This window comes from Abramis brama, assembly GCF_963993115.1.
Source record: "Abramis brama genome assembly, chromosome: 18".
Classification (NCBI taxonomy): domain Eukaryota; kingdom Metazoa; phylum Chordata; class Actinopteri; order Cypriniformes; family Leuciscidae; genus Abramis; species Abramis brama.
The window spans coordinates 29,480,199-29,501,913 of NC_139980.1; the positions used below are offsets into that span (position 1 = coordinate 29,480,199).

Consider the following 21,715-nt stretch of genomic DNA (forward strand, 5'->3'; position numbering starts at 1 on the left):
AGCCTTCAAACGGTGACGTGTGCCAAAACTATTCATAACGTATAATTGCAAAACAAACTGGCGACAGATTGAGAATTTCTAACAGTGCATTGAAAGAAAGCATAGCATTAGTTTAATCAAAGCGAGTTTGAAAACAATTTTCAACAAAGATGATTTCCCCACCTGATTTAATGCCAGAATCCTCCTCCTCATCAAGCCTGGCTTTGAAAAACATGTTTTTTCCGAGATTGTCTTGGTCAACAAGAATTGTCGCGTGGAGGTCATCTGCGTTTTTGCAAGCTCTCTTTGTCTGCGACGCTTGTAGTTGATGAAACGTGTCATTCTTCAAAGGACTCCCTATATTTCTTTTCATTGGCATGTTCAAGGAGAAATTGAAAAAGAAAAACTGGAATGCAAAATTAAAACCACCAAGTGAAATAATAAAAAAAATAAAGCCCCTCAAAAACGAAATTGTTAAAACATTCCAAAATAAACGCGGCCCATTCTCACGTTTGGCAAAGTGATGCATATATCCATTCCTGAAATGATACACATCTCCAAAGCATCCCAAAAAAACAACAACATTTAAACAATTTGTCAACTATGTGTGTTGCTTTTCCTCTTTCCTCACTAGAAACAAATGCTCACAAAATAAACCTGTAGCATGATGGAAACTCTAAAAATAGCAGCTGAAATATAACAATAATCCTGTAAAAATTCATTAATCCAAGAATGGGTAAGATAACACCTTCCAGTCTTAATTAAAGCTCTGCTCTCTCTGAAATGGTGCGTCACAGAGGTGAGTGCCTTAGGGCCATTTATCTTATTTACAGAAGACTGGCAATGGATTCTGGGATTTAATGATTAACCAAGAGGGATATCATCTCCTTGAAATCTGGAAATCTTGCAGCTCGCCTATAGACCCAATCAGAGTCAGCCAGCCTCCTTAATGTTACTTTTGCCTTTCGTTTACATCCATTCACACACTATATTTTTGGAACTTTTTTCGCTGGTTTCATCTGTAACAGTGAGGAGAAGATTCTGCTGGCCTTGTATAATAGGCAGAGATTAAAACGCCATATCTGAAGCATGGAAATAAGAGGGAAATTGTAAAATGGACAAATAAACACAAAGACTGGACAATGAAAGCATATTATTAATTTAAAAGCTTTAGGTGTTGAATTGTTGTGGGACAGTTTGACTGTAATGTCTGTATAAGTGTCAAAATTTTGTGACAACGTGCCCCGTTATAGCAACCTTTAAAGTAAAACATTTAGAAAACAATTACAAATCAATACATAAATCAGAAACAAATGTAAAAGGTAGGATACAAATTAGCAAAACTTTACAGCTTATTTTTATTTTAGTATTACTGAGATACTATTATAGTTTTTATTAAAATGTTGAATTAGTTGTTTTTTTTTACATTTTGCTATTTAATTTTAATTTTAGTTCAAGTTTTAGTAAATTTGTAAAGTTAAGTAATTTTGTCATTTGGATTACTTTTTAATGTTGCCACAAAACATATGTTTATATATATATATATATATATATATATATAAAGCCTGCATTTATTTAATCAAAAATACAGAAAAAAAAAAGTAATATTGTGAAATTTTAATACATTTTCAAATATAATTTATTTGTGATACAAATCTGAATTTTCAGCATCATTACTCCAGTCTTCAGTGTCACATGATCCTTCAGAAATCATTCTAATATGCTAACTTAAACAGTTGTGTTGCTTAATATTTTTTATAATCTGTGATACTTTTTTCAGGATTCTTCGATGAATAAAAAGTAAACAAAAGAACACCATTTATTTAAAATAGAAAACCTTCTAAGTTTGGGGTAGGTATTTTTTTTTTGTCTTTCTTTTTTTGAAATAAATTAATACTTTTATTCAGCAAGGATGTGTTAAATTGATTAAAAAAGAGATTATTTAATATTTCTATTTTAAATAAATGCTGTTCTTTTTTCACTTATTGTTCATCAAATAAATCCTGAAAAAAGTATCACAGGTTTCAAAAGAATTGCACAACTGTTTCCATCATTGATAATAACAGCATCAGCATTTAGAATGATTTCTTAAGGATCATGTGACATTGAAGAAGACTGGAGTAATGGCTGATGAAAATTCAGCTTTGCATCACAGAAATAAATTATATTTTAAAGTATATTCAAATAGAAAACCATAATTTTTAATTGTAATAATATTTCACAATAGTACTGTTTTTTCTGTATTTCTGAAAAACATTAAAAATAATATTTTTTTATATGCTTAACTTAATTTTTTATATTATTATTATTATTTTAGCCCCGGTGTCCTCTAAATGTCTTTTGAATGTGTAGGTAGGCGCTTCCTGATTGGCCCACGACTTTACAGCTTAGCGTTCCTCTTACAGCACGTGCCAAGGCCGCGTATTCTGCCGAAAACATGATGAGCGAGAAGGTAAGAGAATTTTGTCAGACACTAAAAACAACTACTCAATTTATAAATGCTACAGACAAAATAAACACTTTGTCTGTAGAAAATACTTAATGTATTCGGTATTCATCAAAAAAACACCGTAGAAAACTACTTTTCAACCCAAATACACCTGAAGTCGAAAATCTGTCATATCGATAGATTCGACAGTTTCATTCAGAAAATATTGTTTAAACGATTCATTAATTATGAACTGCCGTACTGTTTATGGATATAGTGCTTGTATTAAAATGTAAATCATAGAATCATGAAGTGTTAGCCTACTTGCATGATCATGCAACTCAAATGACTATTTCAGGTATTTCGGTCCATATATTAACGTTATGATTTGTATTAACGCTATTTTATTAGTGTGTTGACCTCCATCATCCCAAGCTGTGGCTGACGTGCTCAGTACTTGAACATTTACCAGGACTGCATGGTTAGATTGGATTCAGATGCCTTCGAGTCAAATGGAGAGGTAAGGCTTTGACTGAATAACCGATGCAGGGTTGCCAGGTCTGCATAACAAAGCCCGCCCCATTGCAAATCAAAATAACTATCCAAATCACGTCCAAAACTTACGCAAACTTCTATCTAGCTCTTCAACCCTTGGACTAGAAAGGGTGTTTACGAGAAGCTTTGCACCTAGAAAAACATCCCGCTTGAACAGTGTAAAAGTAGCACGATTCCTCGGGAAATCTGCGGACTTGGCAACACTTAACCGATGATCCATGCACTTGAATATTTTCACATGCAGAAAGTAGTTATTTATGCAGCGTAGAATATGTTTATGTATGTATAAGATCAATGGCATGATCTAAAAAAAATCCCATTATCATTATTAAAATGCTTCTAAAGGTGGTGTTAAATATAAAAAGTAGAAATGTTAACTATTAATCGAGTTAATTATAAAACTTATCGATTAAGCAGGTTTATATGGAAGCCCGTTTCCGCCACATTGAGTAAAAAAATAAAGATTCTTTAAGTCATAATAATGAGAAACTTTCTCGTTATAATGACTTAACATCTCGTAATAATGAGAAACTTTCTCATAATAATGAGAAACTTTCTCGTAATAATGACTTAACATCTCGTAATAATGAGAAACTCTCATAATTATGACTTAAAGGTAGGGTAGGTAGGATTTTTATAAAAAACTTTTTTTCAAATTTGTTTAAACTGTCTTTATATACCAATACATAATTAAAATGTAAGTGCTCTGAAAAAGAGAGTATAAAAATCGAGTGACTGTAGACCTTTTAATCTGCAATAAACACAGCTCATTATTTCCATTCGGGACGAAACAATTGATTGGTTTGGGCGACTGTCACTCACTCTCGCAACCATGGCTACCACCACTGTTGCTACAAGATCTGCCTATATGCGCGCGCATCCGTTTGATTTGAGGAGTGCAAGAGAGGCGCGGAACCTACGAAGAGTAAAATTATGGCAGAGAAAGAGCATTCAAAATTCAAAGCACCTGCATATGCAGTCAGCGAAGGCAAACAAGGCAAAAACTACTTCCTCGGACCCTGGTTGCCCGCACTCTTGAACGACCTCCTCTGCTTCGCCCTCGACCCCGGACCTGTCCTCGAACCGACGATGCGGTACTTGTCTCCGGAGTGTAACGTTAGTCCTCATCAGAGTCAACAATGTTTTCATCATGGAAACTCTTACATGCAAAACACCGTATATGTTATGAATCTTACACGAAATTCACCTTCATCACAGTTTAACTGATGGTAATGGAAAAACGTGTATCAATGCAACCTATTTTTAGCTTTGCCTTATAAATATAGCTCGTTACCTATAGCCTAAATATAGCTCGTTACCGAATCAAACAAAATATATTTTAAACTTTACCAGTATCGATATGCTAGCTTGATAGAGAGTACTAAAAGCCATCTTATTTGTTTCTATTTATAGTAATAAAGTTAGGTATTTTATTACATGTGATTCTGACATGATGTTACTGCATGCACTGCGCTCCTTCCTCTGCACTCGTCTCAGGTAAATAAATGCGTCTTCCAGCTGAGCCTGAGCATTTGGCGCGCGTTCATGTCTTTTGGGGGCGTGGCTTTGGAAGGAGCCCAGAAGGGAGGGGGTGGGAGTGAATGGAAATAATTAGCTGTGTTTACAACAGTTGTGAGAGGTCTACAGACACTCGATTTTTATACTTTCTTTTTCAGAGTACTTACATTTTAATTATGTATTGGTATATAAAGACAGTTTAAACAAATTTGGAATGTTTTTTTTTTTTAGAAAAATCCTACCTACCCTGCCTTTAACATCTCGTAATAATGAGAAACTTTCTCGTAATAATGAGAAACTTTCTCGTAATAATGACTTAACATCTCGTAATAATGAGAAACTTTCTCATAATAATGACTTAACATCTCATAATAATGACTTAACATCTCATAATAATGACTTAACATCTCATAATAATGAGAAACTTTCTCGTAATAATGACTTATTTTCTCGCACTTCTACGCATGCGCAAAGCAGCGGAGCAGAAGGGCGTGCCACACTAGCGACATCCCCTGGTCAAAGCCGTGTAAATGCATCACAGCAAACATGGCACGCTCTGCAGTGAATAACATTAATGATAAATGATCAGTATATGAGACAGGCTTCCATACTAGATAGTCTTTTATTCATTTGTAATATTCATTTGTATTTTTGTGTATGAACAAGCAGCAACACAAGGGTGATCCATGGATTTCAAATAGATGGAGGAATGATAAGACAGCACACCTTTCCAAATCTGTTTAAGAACACTTCATCTGGAAATCTGTGTAAGGGTCCGTTCATACAGAACGCGCTTTTTCATTGCTTTTCTAGGCAAACGCGCACTAGACGGACGTTGCGCCCGCTCTTCTGCAGCGTCTCGCGCATGACACAGCATTCTAAAAACAAGGCGCTCAATTGAAAAGAAGTTCAGCTTTTAAAAACACGTCTCGACCTTGCGTTTTCCCCCATTCCACTGCCCACTTATGTTTAAATGTCCCCAAAGTCATAAACATCTTAAAGGTGATTTCTGTATTGATATCTTCCAGATGAACCTGCACATCAAATATCCTAGAAGCATCTGCAAAATACGTGTTATATTAACACACATATGTGTTACACTTAAACTTGACGAATAAATGTAATATTCCAACTTTAATCTGATAGTTTTGTAAATTCATGTAACAATTTCCATCGGTGTGCACAAGCAGGCGTCCTTCGTTACCATGGTAACCGTCCTGCTTCTGCATTCCACTTTCACACCTTATCGTGCGCATGGAAAAGTATGGAAGATATAGGCCTACTGATGATGTTATTTAATGATACTACAGATTGCACTTAGTAGATCAAACTGACTTTAATGAAAACAACTGTTTTGCAGAGCGTGCCATGTTTGCTGTGATGCATTTACACGGCTTTGACCAGCGGATGTCGCTAGTGTGGCACGCCCTTCTGCTCCGCTGCTTTGCGCATGCGTAGAAGTGCGAGAAAATAAGTCATTATTACGAGAGAGTTTCTCATTATTATGAGATGTTAAGTCATTATTATGAGAAAGTTTCTCATTATTATGAGATGTTAAGTCATTATTATGAGAAAGTTTCTCATTATTATGACTTAAAGGGATAGTTCACCCAAAAATGAAAATTCTATCATCGTTTACTCACCCTCAAGTTGTTCCAAACCTGTATGAGTTTCTTTGTTCTGCTGAACACAAAGGAAGATATTTGGAAGAATGTTTTTAATCAACAGATCTCGGTCCCCATTGACTTCCATAGTAGGAAAAAAATATACTATGGTAGTCAATGGGGACCGAGATCTGTTTGGTTACAAACATTCTTCCAAATATCTTCCTTTGTGTTCAGCAGAACAAAGAAACTCATACAGGTTTGGAACAACTTGAGGGTGAGTAAACGATGATAGAATTTTCATTTTTGGGTGAACTATCCCTTTAAAGAATCTTTTTTTTTTTACTCAACGTGGCGGAAACGGGCTTCCATAGGTTTATGCTCGTGCGTGCTGCTCAACCGCGAAACATGTCAAGCAGACACGAGGAAAAATGAAGCGAGCGCGCAGGAGTTAGCGTTATGTTTGGGACCATTTTACAGCTTTTTACACCTAATGATGACTAAGTTTGCGTGTGCATTCGCAGCCTTTTGTTTTGTGCAAATGTAAGTTGTAATATTGTGGGGGGGTTTTGTAGGCCTATCTATATAATTTATCTCATATAGGATTCATTTGTTTAAGAATGAACGCTGTAGTAAAGCATGCTGGTGATAACCTTCAGCTTCATTGCATGCAGCTCAAACAGCAATGCACAACTAATAATGATCATGATTGCGACTGTCATATTACATAACATTATTAAGAGAACAATATTGTAATAAAGCATTGTGAATTATTTGGGTGTAGTTGCTATGTTTCGTAGTGTTGCTCCAGGAAGAGCGAGTCCACAACAGGAGTTACACATTATGACAAGCACACATCTGAGGCGGCTTTGTTGACACGTATTCCGCGTTATATTTGATTATTAAATAAGTAATTTAATAAATGATCAATCACATCGACTTATTTTACAATCCTACTAGCCCTTTATTTAGATTAAAAACCCTTCTCATTCATTTGGCGAGGAACATGTTGTTTTGAGCAGCATTTGCACACCTTGTCATGCTGTTTGCTATATGCCATTGCAGTAAAGCGTTATCAATTATTTGTATACACATATTGTAATTGGTACTGTCTTTTTGCTTTGTATTTGGAGTCAGTTAAATTGGTTCCGGAAGTATTTCGGACAGTTCCCACAGGCAGGGCCGGCCTAAGCTTTATGCGCCAATATGATTGACTATTGTCAATGCTTGATTATTCGCAGACTACAAAACACACCCATTATCATTTATCAATGTTATTAGTTGTAGCTTGTTGCTTGCGTCAATGTCTGCCTGGCATGTTTTTACCCTTCTACGGTTTTAAATTGTAACAGTAGCAAATCCACAAGAGTGGCTAGGTGTTAATTTGAACTTTAATATTCAAAATCTTACAGTACTAAGTGGCTTACTTAAAGTGGTGTACTGAAAGTAGCTAAATAAACTAGCAGACAATGCATTTACTGTTAACTAAAATGTATGTGTAAATGTGCAAAACAATTAACTAAACTTTAGATAAACAGTATCTTATAAAATAAATAAATGTAATTGTACAAAACGGACAATATTAAATTAAATACTTAAATAAGACATAAAATTAACAGTTCAGATGGACCTGTAACAAGATAACAATAATAAATATATTATAATTAAAGGGGTAGTTCACCCATGAACATTCTGTCATTATTTACTCACTCTCCATGTATCAATTTCTTTCTTCTGCTGAACACAAAATAAGATATTTTGAAGAATGTGTGTAACCAAACAGTTACCAATGGACCCCATTGGTTTCCTTGGTATTTTTTTTTCCTAGTATGGAAGTCAATGGGGACCAGCAACTGTTTGGTTACCCACATTCTTCAAATCAAAATGGCAAGATGCAATAGAGGTTTGCATTTGTTACATAAAAAAAATGAAATGCCAGTGCCATCTGCTGTTAAAAACACAGAATCGAATCGAGAGAGAATTGTGATGCAGTCGGAAAATCTCAGAATCGATCCAGAATCATTTCTCGATTCACGATGCATTGATTTATTGTCCTAGCCATATTGTCTACAAATGTGCCTTCAGAAGATCTCACAGCTACAAGGATTTTGAAATTAAATGTTTATTAGATATTCAAATACTTGTTTAAATTATATAAATGCATATTTGCTGAATGCAGACAGTAGATGAGAAAGTTTTGTATCCATTATTTTTATTTATTTTTTAATTTAGGGCAAAAGAGGAGACAAAGCTCCCTGCTCCCTGTGTTTTGTGGCCTGTGGAGCTGAAGCTGACTCACATTGACTGTAGTCCTGAGGAGACACTAATACACTTTCAGGGCCAATATATGACTATCTGTGAACTGGACTACAACATTCTTCAAGTTGAAATTCAAAATGTTGTGAAATCGAAAGTTTCTGTTCAAGTTGGAGAAGTTTGCCTGGTAGAAGATGCAGCGTCTTGTCGCTGGTACAGAGGAAGAGTCCAAAACATACAGAACAATTTATTCCACATGTTTTTGCTAGACCATGGAGATGTGTTGATTGTTGGGCCCAGCCAATTGTCCTCTATATCGGACACACTCTTAATGCTCCCACCAAAGATTGTCTGCGGTTTCTTTGCCAATATACTGCCAGTCCAGAACCGATGGGAAGGTTTGACAGAGAATTATTTCTCTTCCTTGATAGGCAGCCAGATCAAAGGATACATACACGCTCGTCTTCCATACCAGGTCCTCATTCTTGAAGTTCCGGACATTAATCGTGACTTGTTAAAAATGAGGCTTGGGAGACATGTGGACACTAGTACATTTCTGCTACTGGTTGAGATTCTTATTGGGGAACCAGTAGTACAAAACAATGAATCTGTCCCTGATCTCTTGATTGAAAAGCAAATAGGGCAAGAATGTTGTCTCAAATCCTCAAGCCTGCTTGGCTTTGAAGAAATTCTGTCACTTAATGGCCCAAAGCTGAAAGTTGGTCAAAAAGTAAGAGTTGTTGTAGCCGCAGCAGTGAATCCTGGATTATTTTACTGCCGGCTGTCATCCATGGACAAGGACCTTCAAGAAATGTCAGACAAATTAGCACGTGCATGTGAATCAGGCAGTGGTTACCCAAGCAATAAACCACTTGAAAATCTTGGCTTGCTCTGTGCAATCAAAGGGAAAGATGAAAAATGGCACAGAGGTTTTGTGCAGTGTCTCCCCCTCAACTCCCAGGTCCAAGTTGTGTTTGTCGACAGTGGCTATTCTGAATCTGTGAAAGTTGAAAACATCTTGCAGCTACCATCAGAATTCATCTCAACACCAATCATGGCATTCCCATGTTCACTTTCATGCTTGGAAGAACCAGATGAGACCATCAAAAACCAACAACTAGTGGCTCTAAAAACCGGGTTGCTTGGGAAAGCTTTAGAGGTTGCAATCGATGACTTTTGCAAAGATCAGAACTTCTACTTGGTCACATTGAGCACTGCTGAGAAACACTCAGATGAGCAAGCCAAAGTTAAACTCCTTGGAGAAGTTTTTGGCATCAAGTCCAACTTTCCCCACAATATCCTTTCAAAGATGTATGCTACAGAAACGAAAGCGGTCCAGACTTCTGATTCAGTTTCAAGTCAATTGATACCTAATGGTTCTATTTTTGAGGCCTATGTGGTGCATGTCCAGAGTCCAAAACATTTCTGGATAAGGACCAAAGAACAAAATCCTAAGTTTGAAAACATGACGAAAGAAATGAACGATTACTTCACCAAACTACAGTTAAAAGAGGAGGTTTTTGAAGACCCAGTGCCTGGTGCACTTTGCTGTGCAATGTACGAAAAAGACATGCATTACTACAGGGCCATTGTAGTAGATACTTTGGAAAAGGGAGCTGAGGTGTTTTTCATTGACTTTGGAAACACTGAAAAGGTGCCAAACATATTAATTAAGAAGCTTCCCCCAAAGTTTGCCATTCATCCAGAATTTGCACTGAAATGTGCTTTAGCGCACGTGGCTCCATTTGAGGACATCTGGACAACCACAGCATCCAACTTCTTCAGGCAAGTCACATCAAACAAAACCTTGGTGGTTCATGCCATTCACAGAAAAAATGCTAAATATGTTGTTGATCTTTTTGAGAGAGGTGCTGAAAATAGCTATAGCATTGCAAACATCATGACAACAGCAAAAATGGCCTTGGATTGGAGATACAACCCGGCATTAGCATCTGTTGAAGCGGAGAAGCCATGTAAAGACAAAGGAAATGCTCTGAGCAAGAAAAAAACCAGAAAGGACCTTCGTGTGGTGACCTTTTGCAAAGTCATCTCTTATAGGCCCAATCCAAATCAGTTGAAACCAGAGTGTGAACAACAAATTGACCTTGAAAGACGTACTCCAAATGTGACGCCAAAACTGAAGGTCGTTTCTGCTGAGGCTTTCAAACCGATGCATTTAAAGCCTGGATCTGAAGTAAGTGTCAGTTGCTTACATATAAATTCTCCATCTGACTTTTGGTGCCAAAATGAGAGCACAAAAGTTGATCTGGACAAACTGATGGAAGAGATGCAGGCATTTTACCAAACACACACAGTTGCACTTGAAACGCCAGCAGGATGTTGTGCAGTAAAGTCTCCACAGGATAACCGATGGCATAGAGCATGCATATTAGGAAAACACAATGAGGAACTCTGCTTGATCCTGGTCGACTTAGGCATAATTCTCCAGGAAAGGATGCAAAACATCCAAGCTCTTGTACCACAGTTCTTTGAACTTCATGAACAAGCATTTAGATGTAGTTTGAACTTGATTGAACCTGTTGGAGGAAGTTCTTGGAGTTCAGAAGCATGCAGTTTGTTCAAGGATTTTGTGTCTGAGGGTTCACCCAGTATATGCAGAGTTCATTCCCAGCTCTATGAGCAAGGTAAAGGTCTCCTTTATGTGGTCACCATTCATACGCCTCATCAACAGGCTACCACGTATCTTTTAGAGAAAGGTGTTGCGGTGGAAATGCAATCTCCAAAGCAGTTAATTTCATCATTCTACCCTCGTTCCTTCATTTACTCATCTTTCAACTTGAGTTTTGGAAGCGAAGAACTGGTGCATGTTACTCAAGTTTGCAGTCCTTGGGAAATCTATTTTCAGCTCGACAGGAATACAGAGATCCTTGATACGCTGATGGAAAGAGTTGCTGAAGAAAGTCAGCTCTTGACTACGACATCTGACGACTGCAGCGGTAATGTTTGCCTGGCCAAATATTTCTGTGACGGCCAGTGGTACAGGGCTCTGACACACCCCGTCCAATCTCATCAACATGTGAGTGTGTTCTTTGTTGATTATGGTGATAAGCAAATTTCTGAGAAGACAGATGTTATACCAATTCCCAAAACAGCGGTTGATTTATTGATGACACCAATGCAGGCTCTGAGATGCAGCCTTTTGAATGTTCCAGAGGGGGAACATTTGCCAGAAGTCAACATGTGGCTCGAGACTGACATCCTCAACAAATCCTTCCAGGCCAAGTTTATGTCAAGGGACAACAACGGACATTTTGTTTGTGATCTTTATGATGGAAATGTGCACATCAATGAAAAAGTCAGAGAGCTCACAGCAACTTGCAGTGTGGCAGAACGTAATCTGACTGTCAGTAAACCTGCTTTAGATTCTCTCAGAGAAGAAGAGGATGTCTGCATTTTAAACAGTACAGTGGACACCAAAAAGAGGGGATGTGGTAAAACCAAACCGGGAAATAAGCAAACTTCGAAACCCATAAAACCTCCCAAAATGCAACATAAAGCAGCAATAAAAGAGAAACTACAGGACACTACCTGTTCTCTTAAAGTAGTGCCATCACATAAGAACTTGCCTAAACTATCTGATCTTCCTGCTGTCAAAATGAAACCAGGTTCTAGCGGCGTGGGCTTCATCTCTCATTGCAGTTCTGTTAGAAGCTTCTTTATCCAAATGGAAGACGATGAAACAAAGATCCTTCAAATGGGTGAAGAACTAAACAGCACTGTCTTCAAGGATAACATGAAAAATGTGGCAACCGAAGTAAAAGTAGGAGACCTTGTTGCCGCCGAGTATGAAGAAGACTTGGCTTTGTACAGAGCTGTTGTCACCGACGTTTTAATCTGTGGCAGCTTAGCAGTTGAGTTTATTGATTATGGCAATCCTGCAACTGTCGACAGAAAGAATGTTCACATGCTAACCGATCATTTTTTGTCTCAGCCCAGATTGAGCACTCTGTGCACACTTGCAGAACCTTACTCTTTTGAAAACGACGACTCCTTTATCAAGGAAGCAGTTGGCAAGCCTTTAATGGTAGAATTAATTCGAAAGCTTGAAAATTCATGGGAAGTGAGCATTAAGATTGAGGATGGCCACATGCATGGGAACTCAAAGTATGATGGTGATCAGGGCAAAGATGTAGTCTTGTCTAGTCAAGACAAATTGCCAAAAGTGTCCCAGAGTGAAACCCAGACCGATTCTCAGGCCCACAAGGCTATATCAGTTAAAACCATCCAGAAAAAGACTGAGTTATGCACACATAAACGCAAATGTGAACTCAAAAAGAATCATGCAGAAGTTAGAACCTACCAGCAAAAGACAAAGTCAAACACACAACGCAAATGTGAACTTGGAAACAATCAGACAGTTCTAACAAAGCCAATTAAGAAAGCAGGCTTTTACTTCCCGACGTATGTCTTTTGGAATAGAAAGTACAAGAAGAGGCAAAATAACTTAAAGCCTAAGGACGTGGTTCTTGCAAAACTACCATGTGACACAAGCATATCAGTGACTGAAACTTGCAGTGTTTCTACATTTAATGCAAATGATCATGAAACCTCCAAGTCACCTGATAGCATTGCTCTGCAGGATGTGGGAGATATTGAGGCAGTGGAAAGTACTGATGGGTTGCTTGTTGTTGATGACCATCCTCCCTTCCCAGACACTTCTTCAAAGATCAGTTTGGATCGACCACAGACTCTATTCCAGGCCCCTGTCCAAATGAACTTTGAATATAAAGGATTTGCAGCTGCAGTCACAACCCCATCTGAATTTTACATCATTCTTGAAGACCTGCTTTTGATTGTAGAAAATGTCTCTGCCATTCTTGAGAACCTTCCCGAAGTTTTGGTGCCATTATCGGCGGTTGATTTTGTTCCTGGTGCGAGCTGTTTGGTGAAATCAGCGGAGAAGAAAAAATGGTGCAGGGCCGAGATCGTGCAGTGCGATTCCACCTCTGTGCTCATAAACTTGGTTGACTATGGGCAGTATTCAGTTTTGTCCCTACACGATGTCTGCCAGCTTAAAAAACTTCCAGAGGAGCTCGGTAGATTACCTAAAGTCACCTATCATTGTTTACTGAGGGGAGTGAAACCCAATGGCCAGGACTGGTCTGATGATGCCATTGTTTTCTTCCAGAACTGTATGTGTCATGGGAACCTACAGATCCGTTTCAGACAGCCTGTTTCTGAGACACAATGGGAGGTTGACATAATCACGGGAAAGCGAAATCTCGCAAAAGAGTTAGTAGATGCTGATCATGCCATGTATATCGATAATATGCTTGGAATCAGGTTTCAGCAAGAGCAAGGAGCCGATAGAGAGTCTAAACAAGACATCTCCAGCACTGTGAATGTTTTATCCATGATAACTGAGCACACATGCGAAGCCACATGTTCTCAGCAGATCTTTTCAAACGAGTCCATGTTTGATCAAAAGTCATCTCAAGATTCTGTTGTGGAGCAAGACACTTCGAACAGCAGTGGTGATCATCTTGGACCTGTGGAGAGGGCAATGCTTAGTCCACCATCAGGTATCAAACAATGTGAGTGAGTGAGAATTAAAAAAAACTTTGATTTATTGTTTTAATTTACCCGTCTTTTCCGTTACTACTAGTCACATGTTTGAACACACACATATTCTTAATTAGGGATTACATATTGTGGGGGGGTGTGTGTGTATATATATATATATATATATATATATATATATATATATATATATTAGTTCTACAAAATGTTACAGAATAGGATTATAGAACACAAGTCTATTTTTCTACAAGATCTATTTTTCTTTTTTTGTTAAAAGTCTGGAAACATTCCATTGTTTTAATGTATTTGAAAGAAGTCTCTTGGCTGCATTTGTTTCATCAAAAATACAGTAAAAACAATAACTTTGTAAATTATTATTATTTGAAATAATTGTTTTCTATTTTAATACATTTAAAAATATGTTCAGCATCATTACTCCAGTCTTCAGTGTCACAATCCTTCAGAAATCATTCTAATATGATGATTTGCTGCTCAAGAAACATTTCTTCTTATTATCAATGATGACAGTTTTTTCAAAAGAGGGAAATTAAGCATTAAATTGCTCAAATGTGACAGTGAAGACATTTCTGAAGGATCATGTGACACTGAAGACTGGAGTAATGATTGAAAATTCAGCTTTGACATCACAGGAATAAATTCAAATAGAAAACAGTTATTTTAATTTGTAATGATATTTTGCAGTATTGATTCAATAAATGCAGCCTTAGTGAACATAAGACACTTCTTTAGAAAACATTAAAAATAATGTTTCTAAACTTTTGATAGCTACATTTTTTTACTGATTACTTTTTTTTAAAATTGTAAATATTATATTTTATTCCATATTGTCTTTAAAAGTAATATATCTGTTTTATATTGGCCATTATCCATCCTGCTTCGGTTGTAGTTCTGCAATGCTTGGACATAAACGAAGCTCAGTAGGTGTCAGTGGCACTTTGATCTAAGCATACCTGTAAAGTTTGGTGATAGTGCCACCTACTGGCCATTGTTGGTAAAAAAAAAAAAAAAATCTCTTTAGATTCCTGTGGTCATATGGGTTAAAAATATTTAGGAAATTAATAATTTAAGGAAATATCCTCTGAACATAAATCTAAAACTTTAGATTAAAATATTGTAATATAAAATTAGTAAAGTGTGTCCACTGTCCAGACTTGTAACTGGTAGTGTTTTCTAAAGACCTATAAATAACCTATGACTTTTTTTCTCTTCTTCTTCTTTAATTTTTTAGGTGCACTGATGTGAGAAGGCTCATGTAAGTGTTACACATTTTGATTGATTCTCTGTATGTTTAGTGTGTAGATGAACTTAATTTTCCCATTGGTTTATTTCAGAACCGAGAAGCTAGTGGGTTACGCTCTGCATTGTATCAAAGAATAATCCAGTTTTGGAATGACTTGGGTTTTTCTTTTTTTCTTTTTTTTTGACCTCCTAGTTATGATGTTCTTATAGTTATAATTGTTTTGTAATAATAGAGCATTTTGCTTTATGAGGTTGTATTGTTCAAACATTAGTCAATAGTAAGATCTTAAAATCAAAACATTTTAAGCATGCAACTATCACATACTTTTTGATTAAAGAGTCTAGTTTTAGAATTAAAGAGTGAATTTGCAGCTTTTTGGCAGATTTTGTGTATCTATAAATGGACACATGTGACTGATGAAATATGCCATCAGTTTGATAGCTATGATGGCTTTAAGATCTGAACAGAAAACCTTTTATTTTATTTTATTAAAAGGATTGACATTTGACCTCAGTTTGATTTTGCTGTGTAAAACATTGTGGTTGTTTTTTTTGTGAAGATGTTAATATTTCCAGTTCTGTTGAAACACAATAAAAACATAATGTTGATGTGGGTTAAAAAGTTTGTTGTCAGAAGTGGGATTCGAACCCACGCCTCCAGGGGAGACTGCGACCTGAACGCAGCGCCTTAGACCGCTCGGCCATCCTGACTGTTATTACATGGTTATTACACTATAATTATTACAGTCAGTGCAGCTATAGTGATTGCATGTACACATCACTGGCTTCATGAATGTTTTATTGTTATCTCTGGAATATAGTATAGTTAGCTAAACAGGAGATACATTTGTTTTGTAACAATGACTCATTGGCAAATATTGGATGGCACATATCACTAATTTTTAAATGTTTCATGCGATACAAAAATAGTCCACGAGGGGGCGCATGGCGGCTCAAACAGCCAAATCATCCATTGAACACCGGCCAAATGCGGGTAAAAATCATAGACATTAAAAACAAATGATAAAATAGAAAGGGAGATCACTTTGAAGACGAAATTAATGTTGAATTGACGCAAAAAAAAAAATCCTTTTTTACCAAGGATTAATAACAATAATAATTATAGTTGTAATGTAACATTTTGTTGCACTTTTTGTTGTTTTGTTCTAGGCTGCTGGATATTTTCCTAGAGAAATATTTAAGTAAGATGTTAAAACATTCCCATCAACACAAACCAATATAATTATTTATTTGGTACGTTAAGCCGACAGCCAGACGTTATAGAAAAAGTGGCTACTCAGTTTTTATGATTCTGGTCAGGGTTTTATGTTTCGACAATGACGCTGTAATTTTAAATAATCTCTTACATATTTAAAAATGTCTGTGCCGCTAAGTCACGCCCATTTTGGACGATCCTTTCCACGTTGCTGTCATTCTACTTATTCGAGCGGAGCGAACCACGTGACCTGTACCACATGTCATGCCGTCATGTGACTGAGTGGTTCCTGTACCCGGGTAATGATCAGTAATCAGAAAGGACTGCTGTATCATGTCGGACTGTGCACACTAATTTATTTCCTTGCGTAAAATATGGGACGTATTCGTGTTTGCGGAATCGTCGCTACTGTTATTTCTAGTTTCATACTGCTTCAGTATGTCACATCAGCAGTGAAGTCGGATGGCAGCCCATGGTACAAGGATCTGTGCAGGTGAGATCTTAAATAAATAAACAAACACTCTTAATGCTAATCATTGCTGGCAAACCGTGATGGTTAACATATAAACACTTGTTGAGAAAGAAATTCATGCGTTTAAATGTGATCTAGTTTGCTGATCACTGCTTTTATACAGTTTATGGCCCTTCTTTAGCCTGGGTGCATCAAGGTACATGCCTGGACCTAATCAAAACCATAACAGACACTTTGTCTCATCTGAGACAAAAGAAATGCATTCATTTAGACATTCAGCTTGTTTTATGATCCAATGATGTCATGTAATTGTAATACATTCTGATCTTGGAAATGGGTTCAAATTAAATTGTTGTGTGTGTGTGACTGACTGTGAAGTTACAAATGGGAAGCCATCGACCAGGACAGCAATGTGAGCTACACTTTGAAGATCTGTGATTCGTCTCCAGACACAGAATGTGGAAAAGGAAGTGCGGTCTGTGCCCACAATCTTACGAGCAGCCAGCACCATTCAGTGGGTAAGTGCAATGCATCAATGTGCCAAGATCACACAATACACAGCCAAACTGCAACAGCAATGTTCATAAAATAAAAGCACAAAACACTTTATTGTACCTGTGCTTTACTCATCTTAAATAGTATAGCATACATTTATTAATGTTCATTTTTATCAGGTCCAAGTGTTTTTCTATTGTGAATAGTCTGTTTTCTGGCATGGGATAATGATGACCAGTTCTACTGTATGCTGATAAGAAATTTGAATGATTGTTTGATTTAGTGGTAATTAAGATAGACATGATACCATCTGTGAGAGTAGCACTGATCCAAGACCTCATTGAGAACATTGTTATCAGATTTTCCAAATTCTCATTCTTCATTTGTTTTTCAATTCTATCGGTCCTAAAATAGAGGTTATTTCCTTTATGTAATATATATAATTACTTATACACTACTATTCAAAAGATTGGGTAAGACTTTAGAATATTATTATATTATAAGTGTCTTATGCTTATCAAGACTGCATTTATTTAATTAAAAATACAGTAAAAACAGTCATAATGTTAAATCTATTTTATAATTTAAAACAACCATTTAATATATTTTAAAATGTAATTTATTCCTGTGATCAAAAGTGAATTTTCAGCATCATTACTCCAGTCTTCAGTGTCACATGATCCTTCAGAAATCATTCTAATATGCTGATTTGCGGCTCAAGAAACATTTCTCATTATTATCAATGTTGAAAACAGTTGTGCTGCTTAATATTTGTCTGGAAACTGATACTTTTTTGTTTGTTTTCAAGATTCTTTGATGAATAGAAAGTTTAAAAGAACAGCATTTAATTGAAATCAAAATCTTTATAAAATTAAAAATGTCTTTACTCTCACTTTTTGATCAGTTTAATGCATCCTTGATGAATAAAAGTTTTAGTTACTTAAAAAAATTAAGTGAACGCAAACTTTTGAATGGTAGTGTATATATTTTCTTTTCATTCCCTTTGTTTTCTTTTAATTTTGTGGTGAAATGTGACCTAAACATGTTTTCGCTCAAGATTCCCCCTTTTAACCGTTTCGGTCATGTGATACCATTTCCTATTGATTCAAGTCACATCAAACACTCAGTTGGACAAAGAAAGAAACGAGTGATTTATTTTTTTTTGCTTAGTCTGGATATTCTTATTAAACATTAAGACTCCTTAAAGGAAGTGAGCTAAATAGTTCTCATTTTCTGTCTTTGCATTAGATAACATCCCAATAAACCCAGGGCTGTTATAGCACATGTCATATAACAGTGCACGGCACTTTGTAAGCGAGAGCTGCATGACAGAGCACTTGTTTGTTTGGCCTTATCCTTTTAGTCAGCTGACCTCCATATGACACAAACCTATCAAATGAAAACCCTGACCAATAGCGATCTGAGTCTGCTTCTGTTAGCCCAAGATTTAAATAGAGTCAATTTCATTTGTTGTCAGAACAAACACCATATATTTACCAGATATTGCATCACATACCATGTGACCCAATAAGACAACTTGCAGATGTTAATCATGCTGATTGAATCTGTGCTATATATTAATTATATTCTCTTTCAGTCATATTACATACATTGCATAATTTGTTTATTTTCCACCCCTGTAAGAAAAGCATGCAAACACCATTGTGTGATGTCTATTTATGTAGTATTTCATGCTGTGCTGACTTATATTGTCCTTGGTGTCACTCTTTGGTGGTTGTTTTGCATCCGTTATGGGGCTTTCCGCCCCTTTAATGTGTGGTTCACAAAATAGTGTCAATGCATCTGAAAGCTTTTGCATTCATTTAAGTGTGTATGCTGCTCAGTGACATATCTTGGTATTCTTTATCTCGTGTTCCTGCTGTCGTTTATTTATGATTCACAGTAAGTAGGTCAAAGTTATCTAGTAGCAGGTGCACTCGTAGAATATGACAATTAGAAAAATGCCTGTTTTGTAAGTAAGTGACAGTATTTAAATGGCAGTAATTAAAATGTCGGGCTCCGTCACATATTATAAATCATGAAGCGCTAGTCCTATCACAAGCTATTTTTGTGACATCTTAGAGGTCTGAAGTATGATACTATGGACTTCCAAATATAATCATCGTTGTGTGAGGGAACCCCATCCTAAAATGTCTTCCTCATTATAAACATTTATTTAAGCAAGTTCCAAAAAGGGCTTGTTTTGATATTGCAGGATCTGAGATGTCACACGGGCAAATACATTTGCATTCCTCCATAGCTAAACATTGATGAATACATTATCCCATCATAGGCCCCGCCCACTTGCATTCAGTCACTTAAAGGTTGTATCAGCGATTTCAGGCCCAAACATAAATGATCACATTCATCTAATCTTTCCTAACAATCCGCTAGCTGCCGCCCCATAAGCAGGTCGTCAAAAAACCGCGTCTCTGTAGGCAGCCTAGGCTCTGAGATCTGCACACAAAAACAGTTGGTTTCACCACCACTCAAAACCAAAATAAATAGTGTTCCAACCAATCACCGACAGGGGTGGGTGTTGTGAGGTTTTCGCGTGCAGCCGTCATAGGCAGCCGTGCACGAGCGCAAAACCTCACAACACCCTCCCCTGTTGATGAATGTGATCATTTATGTTTGGGCCTGAAATCGCTGATACAACCTTTAACTGCTGAAATTTGCCTACCCTAGTTGTGATCATTGCGTTGCGTCAAAAGCAAATAGAACCCATTATAATCAGTGATGTTGTCACACTGGATACAGTATACAGATGCGCGTTCAGTTTCTGACACACACTCCACGCACTTGAGTCTGTCGACAACAGGACAAATGGAAGAATGAAAGGCAAGGCAAGTTTATTTATATAGCACATTTCATACACAATGGCAATTCAAAGTGCTTTACATAGAAGAAATTAAAATAATAAAAAGAAATAAGAATAATTAAAACGGTTTAGAAAAATAAAATACAGTACAGTACAAACAGTCGGACGAACAGCGGCACAGTGCTCAATCAGTAAATGCATAGCTAAACGGATGTGTTTTGAGTCTGGATTTGAATGTGACTACTGTAGGAGCACGTCTGATCTCCAGCTGCGGCTGGCATAATAGCTAAAAGCGGACTCGCCATGCTTAGAGTGAACCCTTGGTATTTCTAGCTGATATGATCCTAATGATCTGAGTGATCTAGATCTCTGAATGATTCTGAAAGAATGTTTGCTTTGATGCGTCCAGTTTAAACCACTCGTTTGCGTCCGTGTACAGACTTAAAGGGATAGTTCACCCAAAAGTTAAAAAGTTGTCATCCCTTACTCACCCTCAAGTTATTCCAAACCTTTATGAGTTTCTTTATTCTGCTGAACACAAAAGAAGATATTTTGAAGAATGTTGGTAATCAAACAGTTGAAGGTAGCCGTTGATTTTCTACAGTAGGAAAAAAAAATACTATGGAAGTCAACTGTCTGGTTACCCATATTCTTCAAAATATCTTCTTTTGTGTTCAGCAGAATAAAGAAACTCATAAAGGTTTGGAACAACATGAGGAGTAAATGATGACAGAATTTTCTTTTTAGTGGTGAGCTCTCCCTTTCAGAAGGATCCCAACATCGGAAACAAGTGGATTGTTTATTTTAATGGTGTCTCGGATTATTTATGTAGTTTAATCTTATTTTTTATTTTTATTTTCTACTACCTGCATTACTGATTTTATGTATTTATATAAATGTATTTATTTATATTTATACAGTTTTACACTAAATTTTTCTATGGTCTCCCGTAGAATTTCCTTTCGGCCCCTGCTTGACAATTAAAGCTTTAAAATGTTTCATCCTGAACAGAGCCATTGCATAAAAAAACAAAATAGCATAGGATACTACTTTTTATGTACAATTCTTATTAATGCAGTGTGTATACCATGTGCAATATGCCTTTTTATGCATGGAATACCTTTGTGATACCATACAATTTTCAAAATGTGAAATGTATAAGCAGAGCACACTGCATGAGCAGTGTATGCCACAATGCAGTGCGTATGGTATGACCATTTTGATTCTTCTTGTTTCATTATTTGAGACGATTGCATTAAGTAAGTTAAGACAATTTTACACTAATTTGGAATAATCATGCATAATATTTGTTTAATTAACATTTCTAATTTCAATGAAATAATTGAAGTGACACATGCTGAATTAAATATAAACAACACAGTGAGGTCATGTGATGACAATGTAATGCTACTGTCTTTGTAAGCATTTATTTTTGTATGATACCCACTGTTTTAAAATAAAAATATATATAGTATGTAAAAAAATACTGTGCAGTAGTACACTAGAGTTTATTAGCTTTCTCCACACATGGCATGATAAATGTTCTCGAGTGGCCTAAAATTTCAGCCAT

The 21,715-nt window shown here is 36.5% G+C and overlaps 2 protein-coding genes across 2 annotated transcripts in view; both read left to right on the plus strand.

Annotated features, from left to right (window-relative positions):
• Positions 1-2,919: 2,919 nt before the first annotated feature.
• Positions 2,920-15,144, plus strand: tdrd15 (tudor domain containing 15; the record flags this gene model as incomplete). Its single annotated transcript, XM_084090734.1, has 3 exons — positions 2,920-2,927; positions 8,317-13,895; positions 15,131-15,144. The coding sequence occupies 3 exons, from the start codon at positions 2,920-2,922 to the stop codon at positions 15,142-15,144; spliced, it is 5,601 nt and encodes a 1,866-aa protein (XP_083946860.1).
• Positions 15,145-16,641: 1,497 nt separating this feature from the next.
• Positions 16,642-21,715, plus strand: part of igf2r (insulin-like growth factor 2 receptor) — a 38,589-nt gene continuing 33,515 nt past the window's right edge. Inside the window, exons 1-2 of the mRNA XM_084091018.1 lie at positions 16,642-16,850; positions 17,208-17,347. Coding sequence (XP_083947144.1) covers positions 16,732-16,850; positions 17,208-17,347 — 259 coding nt within the window. The 5' untranslated portion in view covers positions 16,642-16,731. The remainder of the gene's footprint in view (positions 16,851-17,207; positions 17,348-21,715) is intronic.